The 17,274-nt window shown below is 38.3% G+C and overlaps 2 protein-coding genes across 2 annotated transcripts; both read left to right on the top strand.

Annotated features, from left to right (window-relative positions):
- The first annotated feature begins 1,234 nt into the window (after positions 1 to 1,234).
- On the top strand, positions 1,235 to 5,015 carry LOC129379239 (oocyte zinc finger protein XlCOF6.1-like). Its single transcript, XM_055059940.1, has 2 exons — positions 1,235 to 1,593; positions 2,398 to 5,015. Exon 2 carries the CDS (start codon positions 2,413 to 2,415, stop codon positions 3,622 to 3,624), a length of 1,212 nt encoding a protein of 403 aa, XP_054915915.1. The 5' UTR covers positions 1,235 to 1,593; positions 2,398 to 2,412; the 3' UTR covers positions 3,625 to 5,015.
- A 676-nt stretch (positions 5,016 to 5,691) lies between these two features.
- On the top strand, positions 5,692 to 10,624 carry LOC129379126 (gastrula zinc finger protein XlCGF26.1-like). Its single transcript, XM_055059741.1, has 2 exons — positions 5,692 to 6,033; positions 7,780 to 10,624. Exon 2 carries the CDS (start codon positions 7,844 to 7,846, stop codon positions 9,380 to 9,382), a length of 1,539 nt encoding a protein of 512 aa, XP_054915716.1. The 5' UTR covers positions 5,692 to 6,033; positions 7,780 to 7,843; the 3' UTR covers positions 9,383 to 10,624.
- The last annotated feature ends 6,650 nt before the right edge of the window (positions 10,625 to 17,274 follow it).

The following is a 17,274-nucleotide window of genomic DNA, read 5'->3' as shown; positions in this document are numbered from 1 at the left end:
CTCGGTCCGCTGCCCTTTCACCCGACTGCACTGCAGACCACAGTGCCAGACCGTTAGCAGGCAACCCTCCTGGAGAGAGGCTTTTGGGTCAAAATGGGTAAAACGATTAATCTGTACTATGTAATATTAACTTTTTAAGTTAATTGCATGCACTAACCCATTAATACCGACAGTTTTAAGAGCTCATCCCTTTCACTCGCAGCCATTAAGCTTCATGTTTACCCTGTTTTGATTTCTGTCGTTTCTGTTGTAGGCCTACCATATATATCATTGCATTACTTACAGGAAGTGAAAAAGAGAGTTTTGAAAAACAGAAAATAGCAGAAAACTGGACTGAACAGATGAGTCTGAATCATGCAAGGGAAACCTCTTTGAAGTCATTCACAAAAACATAAATAATGACCAACCATTTTGACATCTTTCAAATTCGGTTCAAACCAATTAATTTATTTATCCTCAATCACAACAAATGTTGTTTCGAAGAACTTTACAAAAATGTCACTTTGTTTAAGTCACATACGTTATGATTTATAACTCACTGTGTCTAACTCAATTAATGATTAAAGGTAATTTTAAAAAGTTTCTATTTTAGGAAATCCAGCAGATTTCCTCACATTATTGACCTACAGCTTTCAATCCTCCTGGACGTAGTAACAACATTGTGTCATCCATACAGCTGTCCCTCATACTGAGGAAGCATAAAGTAACAATGGAGAGGAAAAACTCCCCTTAACAGGCAGAAACCTCCAGCAGAATGGGCAGAGTACCAGAAAAACATCAGCAACAGGACAGAGACAACAGTTAGTTGATGCATCAGCGCCTCAGCTGACGCTCTCCTGCAGAAAGGAACTGCCGCCAATCAGAACCAGAAGTAGCTTCTATGGAGAGAAAAAAGCAGAGAAAGCAAAACGTTAACGGTAGAAATAAAAGCAAATAATGCAAATTGTACAATAGTAGAAGAAGAAAGTGAGGAAAATAAACACAGACAAGCAATTGAATGTTTTATGCTCAGGAAGAAACAGTTTAACACATTATTGTGCACCGGAAGAAATATGATACATTGAAAATATTTAAATGAGAAATGTATATTAGGAGATCACGACATTACAATTTCTTCAGTGTACTTTGAATTAGATGTCAGAGGCTAATGTCCACTCCTTACCAGTTGGTGGGACCAGTGGCGCACTTTTAGGTTGTTTGCTAAACGCTAATAATTAGAAGAAGAAGCCGAAGCACTGCACGGTGAATGGGGCTGCCTTCCAACCCCAAAAGCTAAAAGAAAGAAGATGAGGAAATAAAGTTTGAGTTCTTCGCTTTTTTATTAAAACAGCCATATCGCCTTCTTAGCTTTGTTGACATTTGAAACACGCCTTTAAGGCCTAGTTTCCTCTTGTTTTAGGAGCAACAGCTGCCTGATAGGGACGAGTTAGCCTATAGTATTAGCGGTGAAGCTAACACTATGAACAAGAAGCAAACAGTTTAGTTTTAGAGAAAAGGGGACAAAACCAACTGTTCACGGACATTACTGGAGGCTAACTGGTCTCCGCACTGCTAGCATCTCATTCTCCGAGGAACACGAACGAGATTTTTACGGTAAGAGAGCAATATTTGACGTGCTAGGACAGTAAATGTTAGCTAGCTTCTGGACGGAGACGTTGCGTTTCCGCCATATTGGGAGTGGAAACAGCGGGTAGTAAAAACAAAGAAACACAACAGCATACAAGAAACAAATTAAACAATCAAACTCATACAATAATACACATATAAATAGTTTTGAGAGCCTAGTTGTTGGTGGAGGCTGGTATTGAATGTATATAGCTCCACAGCTCCAAGAAAGTGAAGACAGGATCATAAACAAACTGAAAAAGTGTTTAGCCCTGTTAATTTTGAATGTGCCTTTTAGGATACAGAAATCCAGTCAGTTAAAGTCACCTCATTGCTAGTTTCTCTGTATGAAATTAAGAAGCAAACAGTCAATGTCAGGGTGTTTTATTCGCCTGGCGGCCTGCCATGCTTTACTATATTATTATTTTTAAGAAATGTGATGCAGGTAAAACTATCACCTGAGGGATTCTGGGTAGAACAGATTTAGACTTCTTAAATTCAAAATGTTTTTTTTTTATACAGTTTTAGTTTCATTACAGCTCTATGTTGTTTCTCAGCAAACTGTCTTCTTTTGAGTCTATATTTTGTTAGCAGTTATTTGGTTATTAAATTAGCTGATGATTATTTAGCCTTTCACAATCAATCTGCTTTAATTGTTTCAGTCCTAAATGATAGAGCAGAAATTTAATCAAGTTTTTGAATCTGCAGCATTTACTCTTGAGCAAGCAACTCCAAATATTTCAGATTTCCATAAAATATTCTTGTTAAAGTCCTGCTTTGTCTCTCTGTCAGGTCTTCCACTCCACCATGTCCACTTTTACTTGGGAGGTTGTTGCTGATCGGTTTCTTGTTCACCAAGAGATAAACTCCAGTCCAAACGCTCTCAAGATTAAAGTGGAACAGGAGGAACCGGAACCTCAAGATGTCAAAGAAGAACAGGTTGAACTCTGCGTCTCTCCGGAGGAAGAGCTGCTTGTAATGAAACTGGAGACTGATTCCTTCACAGTGACCCCTGCTGGTGACGACATAATAAAGGAGGAACCTGAGCCTGTTATGATTAAAGAGGACAAAGAGCAGCTTGTAGTGAAGCAGGAGACAGAGACTGTCGCTGTGACCCCTTCCAGTAAACCAGAACCAAACCAAAACTTACTCCTCTCTGCAAGCATTTATGAAAACAAGCACCAACTTCAACGAGGAAGCAATCAGAAAGACGCAGATGAAATGAAAAAGCTGACGTCACAGAAGAAAAAATTGTTTTCGTGTGAGATATGCGGGGAAAGTTTCACTCAGCTTCGATACCTGACTGTTCATCTGAGGACTCACAAAGATGGGAAACCTTTCCAATGTGCCATTTGTGGAAAAGGTTTCACCAAGCAGAGCAACTTGACTGCCCACAGGACAATTCATACAGGGGAGAAACCCTTTCCCTGTGAACTGTGCGATAAATCTTTCAGGACCAACGGTCAGTGGGTCAGCCACACCAGAACTCACATAGGGGAGAAGACCTTTCCATGCCTGACTTGTGGGAAATGTTTCACCCATAAAAACACACTCAACAGGCATGTGCAGATTCACTCAAGTGGGAAATCTTTGTCATGTCTGACATGTGGAAAACTTTTTGCCAGAAAGACTACCTTGAATGTTCACGAGAGGAGTCATACAGGCGAGAAGCCGTATATCTGTAAAGTCTGCGGCAGTTCTTTCAATTATAGCTGGCATTTGTCTAATCATGAAATGATTCACACAGGCGAGAAGCCCTTCTCATGCGCGACTTGTGGAAAGAATTTCAGGGAGAAAGGAAGTTTAAAAACACACATCAGAGTTCATACGGGTGAAAAACCTTTCGTCTGTCGTGTTTGTGGAAAAGGTTTTGCTCAGAAGTATAATCTGACAGTTCACATGAGGACTCACACAGGAGAGAAGCCGTACTCTTGCAAAGCATGTGGTAAATGTTTCAGTGACAACAGTCATTTCAGGCAACACATTAAGTCTCGAAAAGATGAAAAGCATCTTGGGTGATAGGAAATCAATCCATCAAGCAATAATCTCGAGAAACCCAGCAATGGGGCTCAAACGTTGACATTTTCACCGTTCATGCTAAATGTTTACTGATGTTGAAATCTTAAAATGGGAAGTGTTAGGATTATATGATGGAATAAAAGGGCCAGGCTAGGAAAAATAGATATGAGAATAAAGTCATAATTGCCCAATGAAGTTGCAATAATATGGGAACAGAGTAGAAGAACTGTTTGTTTAACAAATATGGCGACCTGATTCTTGTAATGTCAAAAAAGAAAATCAGACCCTGAACTTTAAGAACTGCTAAACTTCATACTTAAGGAACGTTATCGCTCGTCATCTCAGAATAAGGGGATTGTGTCTGGGCAGCGATAAATTAATTTAGGATTCCGATATCGATTATTTTTATTGGTTTGATGTATTTTCAAATTGCTAAATCCTATTTTTCTTCTTGAATATTCAACCATTTTATTGCTCGATTATTTTTTCTAATGGATGGTTTTAAAGCAGAATACAAAGTTTATTGTTCAGACCTGGTTAAATGGAAACAATAGGGATGCAACTAACAATTATTTTAATAGTAAACTAACCTATTGATAATTTTTTTTTCTTTTTTTAGAATTTCCATCACTTTATGTGACTGAAACTCACTTATGTTGCTTGTAAAAATGTTCTAGTTTCTCTATTGTTCTAGTTTCCACACCATGACAGCACTTTTTTTTGCAAACAAAATAAAATGTGAATTTAAACTTTAACTGACTTTATTTTAAATAAAAAGTATATATTTACATCTGACAGATAGCAGTGAGTTGAATTATTTTCACAACTTGAAGACTGGAAATAACTTACAACTGATATTTGCTTTCAAACATATAATGATTAAATAAAAACTTTTTTCCCAAGCCATCTTCCAAACACTAGTTTCCCCCAAACAGTTAGTTATTCCTACATCAGTCCAGCACATGCAGCTGTCCCAATGCTGCATGTTTAAAAATCCACATTTACTCCTCTCTCTCTCTCGCTACTTCTACTTCGTTTAAATTGACTTATTAGCAAAAACAAGTAAATGAGTTGCTAATCTTTTGCTTAAACTTAACTCACCTGCAGAAACAGCTGCAGCTGCTTTCATGCCTTTCTGTCTGTTGTAAAGTCTGCATTTGTTTCCCTGATTGATTCCTCATCAGCTTTTAGTCTGATATTGTACTAAATCCCATCCTGAACTGTGATTTTGCTGCATTGTTGTTTTCTATTATTTTACTATTATAAATGAGTTTCTAAGTTTCTTTCTTTTTCCTTTTTTCAGGTTGCATGTTGATAACTTTGAGTTTGGCTCAACATTTTGACTGTAAGGTTAAACTGTTGTGTTAATAAATTCTTATGCTTTGGAGAAAGTTGTTTGTGTTTATTCTGTGTGTGTGTCATGCGATGCATCAGGTGCAAAATGTTTCTCTGCATAACAAACAGATCAGCTTCCTGGAAAACTACAGCTAAACAAATGAAGAACTGAAGGACAGTAAATGTTTTTCCCAATAAAATGATGACCTTGTGTATGAAATAATCTAGAAATTCTGAATTTCAACAATTTCAGTTTGGATTTTGAAGTACTGGGGTTTTATGTTTATTTTTTAAAAGGAAAAATTATTGTGACATGACACCAGGATGGTTCTGTAGCTGTGCAGAACCTCAATGGTCCTTTTACCGAACTGCTCTTGTTCTGAGGCTAAAAATGATTAAAACACACACGTCTCCTTTCGTGGTCCAAAAGCTCCCTCTCTTCGTGTTTAAATTTATTGCCTGTTTTCTGTGCTCAACTAAATCATCAGGTTGTTTTCTGACTCCAGCTTTCAGAACAAGCAACTCAATAAATACATTTGATACATTTGACTCAATAAATACATTCTTACTCTATATGTATTCAAGTCAGAAAATTAATAGAAAAATACCTCACAGTAATTTTAAAAACATTAGATCCCACTAAGCAGATTAAGTTCCATTATGTGGGGAATGTGAGGTGAACCTTAATGCACCACTATGCAGCAAAGCATGCTGGGAAACGCCTCACGGAGAAATCGCGATAATGTGGCTCCCTGCTGGGTTGCTACCAACTATTTACAGGGGGAAAGCTTCGTGCTCTCCATATAACGACTACTTTGAACGATATTCCTCCCCAGGCTTTGGCAGTAGACCCAGCTTTCCTTCAACGCCGATTCCTTTCCGTTTGGTCAACAGCCTGTGGGAAGCCCGTTAGCCTCTGAGCTAACTGAGAAGCTAACTCCCCGAGGACAGAAGCAACCAGTTTCACTGAAGCCAGAAACACGAAAATGTCTTAAAATCAGAAAATACTGGACGTTTATTGGATCCTGGGATGTTAAATGAGTTTCTCATTTAAGTGGAAAACGAGTTTGATCGGTAAGAGGACCTTGTCTTTTCAACTATAGCAATAAATGCTAGCTTTCCTATCTGCTACATTGGCGTAGCTGAAGCAACACGTCAGCGTGGCCGCCATATTGGTATAGGCAACTTCAGCCAAAGAAGTATTTCAGTGACCGAAGCTGCGGTTTTATTGGTCTAAATGGAGTTTGTTTGCATTTTTAGTAAACTGTTATAAACCCCAAACAAAACATATTATGTTGCTGTATGTAGTTAAACACAAAGAAAAATAAATATTATCTTCTTAGTCCCTGAAATAACATCTATTTGAACAAAAAATAATTTCATATTTGTCACTGAAAGATTAAAACTGACTTTTTAATCGCAGTGTTCTGGGTGAATGTTGATTGAATTTTCTTTTGTTGATGCTGCTATTGCTGAAACAATACTTTACTTTTTTCATCATTACTGTGTTTTAAGCACATCTGAAGTTTTTGCTATACAAATCCATGAGCTCTTTGTCCACTTTTTGCAACATGAAATCATTATTACAAATTAAGTTCTTTTACGTTTTAAATCAGCATCATGTCCCTCTTCTTCTCCTGTAAGGCCAAATCCTGTGATTTGGGCTGAAACCAGAAGTCTTCCCTCCCCAAACAGACAAATCTGCCAATTAAAGGAAGCAAATAAACACTGTGCTTCATGGAATGGTTATAAAATGTTTCATTGCAAAATTAAGAGAATTGTTTTAAAAATGTGAGAATAAAGTCATAATACTAGAATGAACTAATACTTGGGAGGAAAAAAAAATAGTAATTGAAAAAGTTCTACATGGTTTAGATCTGGATCACTGATTGAAGCTTTTGTTCTTTAAAATGATTTTTTCTTGTAATTTTACCACATTTCATGTTAATATTCCAAATTTATTCTGCTAATATTATGACTTTATTTTCACATTGTTTCAACTTTAATCTTGTAATTAAAAAAACTAATTTTTCAGTCTGTCCCTGATTTGGGAAGTAGCAACGTTAAAAACTTGACATGAATAATCTGGTTTGATCTATGTGATGGCCAAATCCATGGCCACACCCTGATGTCAACAAGAAGTGCTAATTGGATTACACCAATAGTTCCTGCAGGCAGGGGGATATAGTAGTTTGTTTGGGTAAGTTTTGTATTTAAGAAAATATTAGTATTTGAAGTTTGTTTTGATTTTCATTTTTGGATCTTTAGTTTAGCCAAACTTAGCTGTATTATTTGTTTTGTGTTATTTGTATTTGTTTAGTTACCCCTATTGTGTCATGGTCTGATCAGCCAGTATATAAACCCCTGTGTGTCATTTCTTTGTTAGGTCAGTTATGTTGTTGTGCAGTTAGTTTGGTTACACTTTTGCCTGAGTTCAGTTTTTTGTTCCTTTGACCTCTTTTATGAGCTCAGTTTATTTTTTGTCATTTATGATTTTGGGTTAAAATAAAAACCCTATTTTTCTAAATATATCCTGTGACTCCTCCTGTTTTAACTCGGTCCATCACAATCTACATTTTAAAAAGTTTTCTCAATGAAGCAAACATGAAAAGAAGCTGAAATCTTGCAACTGAATACATCAAACTTTGTTTTAAATTTTCAAAAGTTTTTAAATTACTTTAAATAATCTTTAAGCTTTGCTGTATAAATATTATCTAATTTTTTTAATATGTAATTTGCAGTTTTCTGATTAATTTTAAAGGATAACAATTAGCATTTTTAGCAATCTTAACATTAAACATCTTCTATCTTTTCCTGCAGACTGATCAAATGCTTTTTCCAACAAAACCTCCAGTCTTTGGCTCGACGGACTAAATGTCAAGTAATGAAGGAGGAGCAGTCAGAACCAGATTCTCAGCCGATGGCGGCGATGAGCAGGGATCCAGAATCTCAGTCGATCAAAGAAGAAGTGGAAGAGTTTCACCTTCATCAGGATGAAAAGAAGCTTTTAATCAAGCAGGAGATAGAAACGGTTTTGGTGACTTCTGCAAATGAGGACGTCGTCAACAATGTACCGCAACTGGAGCAGTTGAGGGAGACTGGTAAGCAGGTTAAAGAGGAACCAGAACCGGTGCTGATTAAGGAGGAACAGGAGGACCAGGATGAAAAGTGGCTTGTAGTGAAGCAAGAGATTAAAGAAGAGAGTCAACCTGAACCAAACAAAGCCCAACTTTTCTCTGTAAACCCCCCTTATGATGAGAACCATCAACAAGGAAGCAACCTGAAAACCTTGGAATCAAATGGAGATAAAGAGCCGAAGCTGAGAAAGAAACGGTGTAAAAAGAACCTGCCTTCTTGTGAAACTTGTGGCCAAACATTCACTCAACTTCGATACCTGACGGCTCACCTGAGGACTCACAAAGACGGGAAGCCTTTCCAGTGTGCGACCTGCGGAAAAGGTTTCAACAAGCAGAATAACTTGACCGTCCACATGAGAATTCACACGGGAGAGAAACCCTACCCTTGTGAACTGTGTGATAAATCCTTCAGAACCACCAGCCAGTGGGCCAGCCACACAAAAATCCACATTGCTGGGAATCCTTTTCGATGTGAGACCTGTGGGAAAACCTTCACCAAGCAAAACAACCTAACTAAACACGAAAGAGTTCATACGGGTGAGAAGCCCTATCCTTGTGAACTGTGTGATAAATCCTTCAGAACCACCAGCCAGTGGGCCAGCCACACAAGAACCCACACAGGCGAGAAGCCCTGTTCCTGCTCTACTTGTGGGAAAGGTTTCTCCAGACGCTACGACTTGAACGTCCACATGAGAACCCACACGGGCGAGAAGCCTTTCTCGTGTCATATTTGCGGGGAACGTTTCATCAGGAAGATCACCTTCAACTTTCACGTGAGAGCTCACACAAAGGGAAAGCCCTTTGCCTGCGAGGTCTGTGACTCGTCTTTCAACTACAGCTACGATCTGGCTCGTCACATGAGGATTCACACGGGCGAGAAGCCGTTCCCATGCCTGACCTGTGGGAAAACCTTCAGGGAGCGAGGAAGTCTGAATGGACACATCCGAATTCACACGGGCGAGAAGCCCCATGTCTGCTTGGACTGTGGGAAAAGTTTTGCTCGAAAGCACAATTTGACTATTCACATGAGAACCCACACAGGCGAGAAGCCATATTCCTGCGATATATGTGGAAGGTCTTTCACTGACAACACTATACTGCTCAATCATGTCAGAACTCACTCAGGTGAAAAGTCTTTCTCATGTCCCTATTGTGGTAAAAGTTTCACCAAGAAATACACTTTGACTGTCCACATGAGGACTCACACAGGTGAGAAGCCGTTTTCCTGCGAGTCGTGTGGGGAAGCCTTCATTTCCAGAGGCAAACTGACTAAACATGTGTGTTAAATGAGCCTTCAGTGGGTTTTCCTTGCATTAGGAATGGATATCAAGCTTTGTTTACTCAAAATAGGGTAAAATATGATCTGGATTTGGAGTAACAGCACCACCTACTGAAAAAATAATTTTATTGTCACTGTTCATTATTCAGGAATTGATTAGTTGGAGAAAAAAAAATCAGATTATGGAGAAACATCTGATTTTTCTCCAGACTTTTTCTTGTCTTCTGTTTTCTAAAAAGCAAAAATGTTATTAATGCTTAATAAATGTATTTATATTTGTTTAAAATTAATAGTAATTATCATTTTGGAATGACTGAGTGCACTTGTACAAAGCAACAGTAAAAAAATACCTTTTTTGGACTTCAGTCAAATTCAAATCCAGGTTAAATTGACAATAAATTAAAGTATTTTTTCTCATTTTTATGAACAAAATAAAGGTACCAAAATTCACATGCTGCATTTTAGAGTTTGTGGCTGATATGAGAGGTTACATGTCTGCAGCTGAAGGTTCAGTTATATTCAAGTAGAATACAGGCTCATCTGTCAGAATGAAAACATGAATATAACCTTCAAGCAGATATTAAACATATTTTCATTAAGCCCACATTTATGTCTTTAAATGTATTTTTCTTGTTCTGATCTAATTTAAATGTCAAGTTTTTTTTATTTAAAATTTAAGTTTAATGTTAAGTGAAAAATTCTAACAGAAATAAAGGCTTTCAAGTGTTTGAATATTTAATCTACAGTGTTTGACATGAATGAATGAATGTATTTTTCTTTAATATTCTGATTTATTAAACTCGACTGTATTTTCTTTATTCAACAGCTCGGAATGTAATAAATTTAATCTGTATAAAAAGAACTTTAATTGTCAGTTCCTTTGGAGTCCATGCTGCTCTGAAACATTTATTTTCTCCCACTGTTTGGTTTAATTACTCCAAATGAAACCGTAAAACCCTTTTCTTTAAAAACTTCGTTAGTAGGTAACTTCTGATAAATCATCAGTTAGGAAAATGTTTAAGTAAATGTATTATTTTGAAGACGGACATGTTTTCAATCATTAAACATACTTTATCTTTTTTCTGTTTTATTACAAAACAGCATAAGTGTAACTGACATTAAATATCATCTGTTAATCCTTTCATTGGTGAATAATACAAATCATCTCACCTTGAATGTGTGATTGGCTTGTTTCTGTTGCATCTGTAATCAATTATGAGACTAACTGAAATATTTTATACACTAATATTAAATAATGTACTATACAAACTCCTATAACAATCTTGCAATTGTTTTGGACTCTATGATCTTCTGACTCTTCTAACTCATTTTCGACCACTACTTTTTTCTTCATTATTTTGTATTAACCAATCACTCCTCCCTTATTTAACAAAAATAATTTGGAAATTACATTTATTTATTTAGGCTAACTTTGCATATAACAGTGGAATAACAACTATTCGTGCGGTAGAAACTAACAATAATATAGAAGGTCGCACAGGGTTAACTGGGTAGGTTGTTGCTGTCATGACGCGTGTTCTAATAACTTCAAGTGGCTCCTTTGTGTTGTTGTTACCATCAATTTATTTTATATATCAGCTTAAATACTTAAGAACTGACACATGCTGACCAGGCTAAATCATAATGATACTAAGAATAAACAATATTTAACACGGTCAACAGAAATTATGACTCTCCACCCGGTGCACCCGTTTCCTTCATACACTGACCACCGTCAGTACGGCTCTCATTCATACTAAGTGACAGTCACGCCCACTTACGACACACCCACCATTAACTGTCACAGCTGTGCCACAAGTAATGCTCATTTAGGTCATTTGGCTCTTACATACCGGCCCCTAATTATTATAAAGATAATTATCCATCATATTAACATTATAAGAGCCAAGCCTCGGCAATAAATGACCATAAATTTACTCAATATCAAATTCATCCTAATCTATTCTTCTTGAGTAAGCAATCGATTAGAAAGAAAGTCACTAACAATCCTAAAAAGGGAGAGAAAAGGTTATTAAAATGTTCATGGTATCTCCGCCTCCTGAAGCAGACACAACTTGGTAATGGGTCTTTCCAGGTAGTTTGTCTTAGTCTTGATGCGAACTGATCGCACAAGTCCTCCTTTATCAGGAACAATGTTCACAACTCTTCCCATTAACCAAGAGTTGCGTGGAGCAGAGTCGTCCACGATGAGGACAACATCTCCAGGAATGAAGTTCCGTCTTGTTCTTTGCCACTTCTGTCGCTCTTGTAGTTGAGGCAAGTACTCCTTTGACCAACGCTTCCAGAAGAGATCCGCCATATATTGCACCTGTCTCCATCTTCGCCGAGCGTATACATCATTCTTGGAAAACACTCCTGGTGGTAATGAAGGTGTAGTCTTTAGAAGAAGAAGATGATTTGGAGTTAGTGCTTCCAGGTCTTGAACATCAGTTGATGCTTTGGTTATAGGTCGACTATTGATAATGGCCTCAACTTCGCAGAAAACTGTATGAAGACTTTCTTCATCAAGACTCTGCGTCCTTAAAACAGAATTTAACACCTTTCGCACAGACTTAATAAGACTTTCCCATGCACCTCCATGGTGTGAGCCAGTAGGAGGATTGAAAGACCATTTTATTCCTTTCTGAAGGAGAGTGTTACTGATCAGAGTTTGATTCCATCTTTCAATTTCTTCCCTTAATTCCCGTTCAGCTCCTACAAAGTTGGTTCCATTGTCTGAACGCAGCTCCAACACTTGACCACGTCTGGCAATAAATCTTCGTAGACCATTGATGAAAGAATCAGTATCCAGTGATGACAACATCTCAAGGTGAACCGCTCTTATTGCCATACACGTAAAAATGACTCCATATCGTTTTAACAGGCTCCTGCCACGCTTAATTTCAAAGGGACCAAAACAATCCACACCCACACAAGTAAATGGGGGTTTGTCTGGATACACTCGTTCCTGTGGAAGGTCTGCCATCCTTTGAATTCCTGGTGTGGCATGGAGTCGTCGACAAGTTATGCACCTTGATAGAGTCTTTCTGATTGCAACACTGGCACCTGGGATCCAATACTTTTGACGTAGTTCAGCGAGCATATGATTACGTCCACCATGGCCTGTCTGATGATGTATATGGCGCAGTAAGATTTCAGAGATGTGAAGATCTTTAGACAATATGGCTGGATATTTGGCTTCAGCTGGCATAGCTGCTTTGCTTAGCCTTCCACCAACTCTCAATACACCACCTTCAAGAATAGGATTAAGCTTGTAGAGCTGACTTGTTTTCTTCACACTTTCATGTTTTTGCAAACTTGTTATTTCTTCTGGATATCGTTGTCTTTGACAATAACAAATGATGGCACTCTCAGCTTTCTCAAACTCCTCTACTGTTAAGGCCCAATGCAACATCTTTCTTGTAGACATTCATTTCTTTCGTAAGCCTTTCTTGAAATTTTTCATCATCAAGATTGGAGTCTGCAAGTTCCAACTTCAGTTGTGCTCTCTTTTGAGCCAGTTTGGAAAGCAATTGTTTGAACCTGAGTAGCCACCCAACCATTGTTTTTAGTTTGTTCCAAGAGGAAACTGTATGAATAAAATCCATAATTGGATCCACTTGCTCATTAAGGCATGTTGCATTAACAGAAACCAATGTCTTGACCTCTGGATCTTCTGGATCCTCCTGAGCAAAACGACTTATGCACTCAGGATTTGTAGGCCATTTCCATTCAGGATTATGAAGAAACTTTGGTCCAGACATCCAGGTATTTGTCTTGAGAAAAGACTCCACACTTGTTCCTCTGGATGCCAAATCTGCTGGGTTCATACTGGTAGCAACGTACCTCCACTGCAAGGGATTTGACAAATTGAGTATCTCTCCAACTCGATTTGTCACAAAGGTCTTGAACCTCAATCTTTCATTGTTGATGTACTTCAAAACTGAAGTACTATCAGTCCAAAATACTGAGTCTTTCAGTTCCATTCTTAACTCCTTCTTCAACAGCTTATCCATACGGCTGGCAACCACTGCAGCAGTCAACTCCATTCGAGGGATGGTGATTGGTTTCAGTGGAGCTACACGAGCTTTACCCATTACAAATGCACAATGCACCTGTCCATCAGCATTATACTGCAACAAGTAGCTCACTGTTCCATATCCATTCTCACTTGCATCACTGAAATGATGAAGCTGCAAATTTGTGGCTTGTCCAAAGTCCTGTGGTTTCAAACATCTGTTAACTTCAAATTGTTCAAGCTGATGAAGTTCTTCCAACCAGTTTTTCCACTTCTGTAACACATCATGCGGCAAAGAATCATCCCAGCCAACATGTCTTCTGCTTAGGTCTTGTAAAATCCCCTTTGCGACCAAAACAACTGGTGCCAAAAAGCCAAGAGGATCGTAGATGGAACTTATGATGGACAAGATTCCTCGTCTTGTCAGAGGTCTATTTTTGAGAATGATCTTGAATTTCAGCAGGTCTGATTGTACACACCACTGTACACCCAACACACGTTCCACAGGTAGATCATCATTTTCCATATCCAGGTTCTTCACCTCAATGGATCTTTCATGCTGTGGTATTGCAGTAAGAACACTGCGTCGGTTGCTTATCCATTTGAGAAGTTGAAATCCACCTTTCTTGCACAAATCACGAAGTCCTTGATATAATGACACAGCTTCTTCTTCTGTGCTCACAGAAACCAAACAGTCATCCACATAAAAATTGTGAAGCACAGCATCTATAACATTAGATGGAAACAGTTGTATGTTATCCTCTGCACACCTTCTCAGTGCAAAACATGCACAGTTTGGAGATGATGTAGCTCCAAAAGGATGTGCAACCATTCGGTATTCCACCAGCTGCTGCTCATACTCTCCATTCGGCCACCAGAGAAATCTCAACAGATCCGAGTCAGATGGTGGTACTCGGACCTGATGAAACATGGCCTCAATGTCTGCTGTTATAACAACAGGTTCCTTTCTGAATCTGATGATGACACCAACCAATGAACTGGTGAGGTTTGGACCTTGTAAGAGTTGAGTGTTTAAAGATGTTCCTCCAAATGTAGCACCACAATCAAACACAACTCTTATCTTCTTCTTGTGAGGATGATATACTCCATGATGTGGTATATGCCAAACCTTCTCATCACACCTTTCAAGATTTTCAACTGGTACTTTCTCAGCATAGCCCTTGGAAATTATATCATTCATGAAGTTGGTATAGTCAGAAAGAAATTGATGGCTTTTAGTAAACTTCCTTCTGAGATTCAAAACGCATTGTTCTGCCATTTTCCTGTTATTAGGCATTTTCAGATCTTTGTGTCTCAGAGGTAGAGCAATGGTGTAACGTCCATCTTGCAGCTTAATTGATTCTGTAACCCGCTCCATGAACTGAATATCTTCTCTGGACCATCCAGGTTGTTCATCTTTAGAACATTCAGGAAAATCAACCTTCAGTTGTTGTTGCCACAAGTCCTCCAGTTTTGACACAGAAATCCTGTTAACAGTAACAGTTGATTTTAGCTCTCTTGTGTCAACATCACAGTCTCCTCTGAGAGGTCCATTCACTGTCCATCCAAGAATCGTCTTAACTGCATAGAGTCCTCCATTTTGACTCCGAATGACATCCCATGGCTCAAGTACTTTAGGCACATTGGTTCCAATGAGCAAATCAACTCCTGAATTTATTTCAGTGATCTTCAAATTTTTCAGATGTGGCCATCTTTCGATGTCTTCTTGGTGAGGAATGTTGTTATAATGAACAGGCATGTTTCTCTGTGTGAATAAATCAGGTAATTCACAAAAGATGTCTTCATTCAGCCCAGCAATCTCCAAATCTGACACAATGTTGCTTTCAACCACCTTTTCTTGACCCATTGTTCGTAAAAGGATGCTTGTATGTCTCCCAGTGACATATAATTTGTTCATCAATTCTTCAGTACAGAATGATGCAGAGCTTCCAGGATCCAAAAAAGCATATGTTATTATTGTCTTTTGGCTTTTTGTAGACTTCACTCTGACTGGTAAAATAGAGAGAGTACAACTGAGATCACCGGCCCCAGTTAGACCACTGGATTGGGCAGAAACGGAGGCACTTCCACTTGTTGTCTCCACTTCCTTCTTCTTATGAACTGGAACAATTTCCTTTTCTTTAGAAAAGACATGTAACATGGTGGGATGTCTTAAGCTACACACTTTACAGTAGTGTCGCCTTTTACAATCTTTGCTGATGTGCCCAGTGCATAAACAGCCAAAACACACCCCATTTTCTTTCAAAAATGTCAATTTCTCCACATGTGTCCTCCTTTCCAGTAGAGGGCATGTGTCCAAGGAATGTCCAGCTTCACAAAACAAACAACTCCTTTTAACAGTTGTCTCCTGTCTTTTCTTTACTTCAAGGTCAGCTTTCTTCTGCATATCTCCAACAATAGTAGCGAAACTACTTCCTTTTATCTTTGATCGCTGTTGTGATTTATAGATTCCAACATCCTTCTTTGGTCGAGATAAAGAATCTTGAATATCACCAAAAAGTGGATCACTGGCAATCTTCACTTGCCTTTCTACAAACTGAACAATGTCACTGAAAATTACTCTTCTATTAAACTTCTCCTGTAAATCACACACATCATTTCTCCATCTGTCCCGCAGTTTAAAGGGCAGTTTTTTGATAATTGTTTGCATATTAGCAGGAACGTCCAACTCATGCATACATCCATTGTTTTCCATCACATTGCAGCATTCCCTGAGCAGAAAGCTGAATGCTTGTAAAGCCTTTGCATCCTCTGCTTGCAAAGCAGGCCAAGATAAGACCTTATTCATGTATGCAGCAATTATCTTCAATGAACAACCGAAATGCTCTTGAAGCAAAGCTTTAGCTTTAGCATATCCAGAATCATCAGGCATATGAACACAGCTTCTTACTAAGTCATGAAGCTGACCTCTGGTATACTGCTCCAAGAAGTATAAACAGTCTTTGGCACTGTGCGCTTTTGTTTCAATACTGTGTTCAAACGCTGTCATGAATGTCTTAAATTGGAGTGGATCACCATCAAATATTGGTATGTCCCGTTTTGGCAGAAAAAATAAAGATTGTTGATTTACAAGCAAGCTTGTAATTTCATTCTGTCTCTCCAAAACACTTAACAGTTGTTTATTTTCATCAACTGGCAATACATTTTTATATTGTGATGGTTGTAACTGTACTTGATGAAACATTTCTTGTGTTGGAACTTCAACTGGTGCTGTTTATCTTCACCTGGTCAGTCAATGTGTCTGAAATTTGTTTAACCTTTGTGTCTTTAGGTCGTGCACCCAAATAAGAATATAACTGAAAGTCTGGAGCTTTATTATGACAATCAGTTCCAGCTGCTGTAGGTACAAATGTATCTGCATCAACATTCAACATTTGAGATCTTTTATTTTCATGCTCCAAATATGAATTCATGCCATCAGACTTATTCTGTGCAGCACTAGATACTTGAGAACAGACAGAGCCCTGGAACACTTTAACTTTAGCCATTGAGGCTGCAATTTCAACCTCCAAATCCAGTTCTTCTTTCTTTTTTTTAGCCGTTCCTCCTGTTCCTCTAAAGCATGTTTCTGTTTCAATAGCTTGTGTTGTGCCTTTAATGCAGCCATATCTGCTTCTGCTTTAAAACGAGCTGAAGCTGTAGAAGACAGAGAGGACTTAATTCTTGATGAACGACTTCCTCTAGACTTTCTGCTATCAACATTAGAAACACTGTAACTTGGCTTAATATCATCCACATCATCAGCATTGTCAACACACTGTAAATGCTGAGAAACTAAAGGTGCATTAAGCTCTTTATTCACACCAGGTTCAAAACTGGACAATTGAGCCTGATTGAAATCAGCTTCTCCACCCATTTGA

The sequence above is a fragment of the Poeciliopsis prolifica genome, unplaced genomic scaffold (genome assembly GCF_027474105.1).
Source record: "Poeciliopsis prolifica strain line A6 unplaced genomic scaffold, Auburn_PproV2 SCAFFOLD002, whole genome shotgun sequence".
NCBI classification, from domain to species: Eukaryota; Metazoa; Chordata; class Actinopteri; order Cyprinodontiformes; family Poeciliidae; genus Poeciliopsis; species Poeciliopsis prolifica.
This window is presented reverse-complemented; position numbering and strand designations above follow the sequence as displayed.

Bases quoted from the DNA above. Each gene is read 5' to 3' on its own strand.
- LOC129379239 (XM_055059940.1), top strand. From the start codon at position 2,413: ATGTCCACTTTTACTTGGGAGGTTGTTGCTGATCGGTTTCTTGTTCAC.
- LOC129379126 (XM_055059741.1), top strand. From the start codon at position 7,844: ATGAAGGAGGAGCAGTCAGAACCAGATTCTCAGCCGATGGCGGCGATG.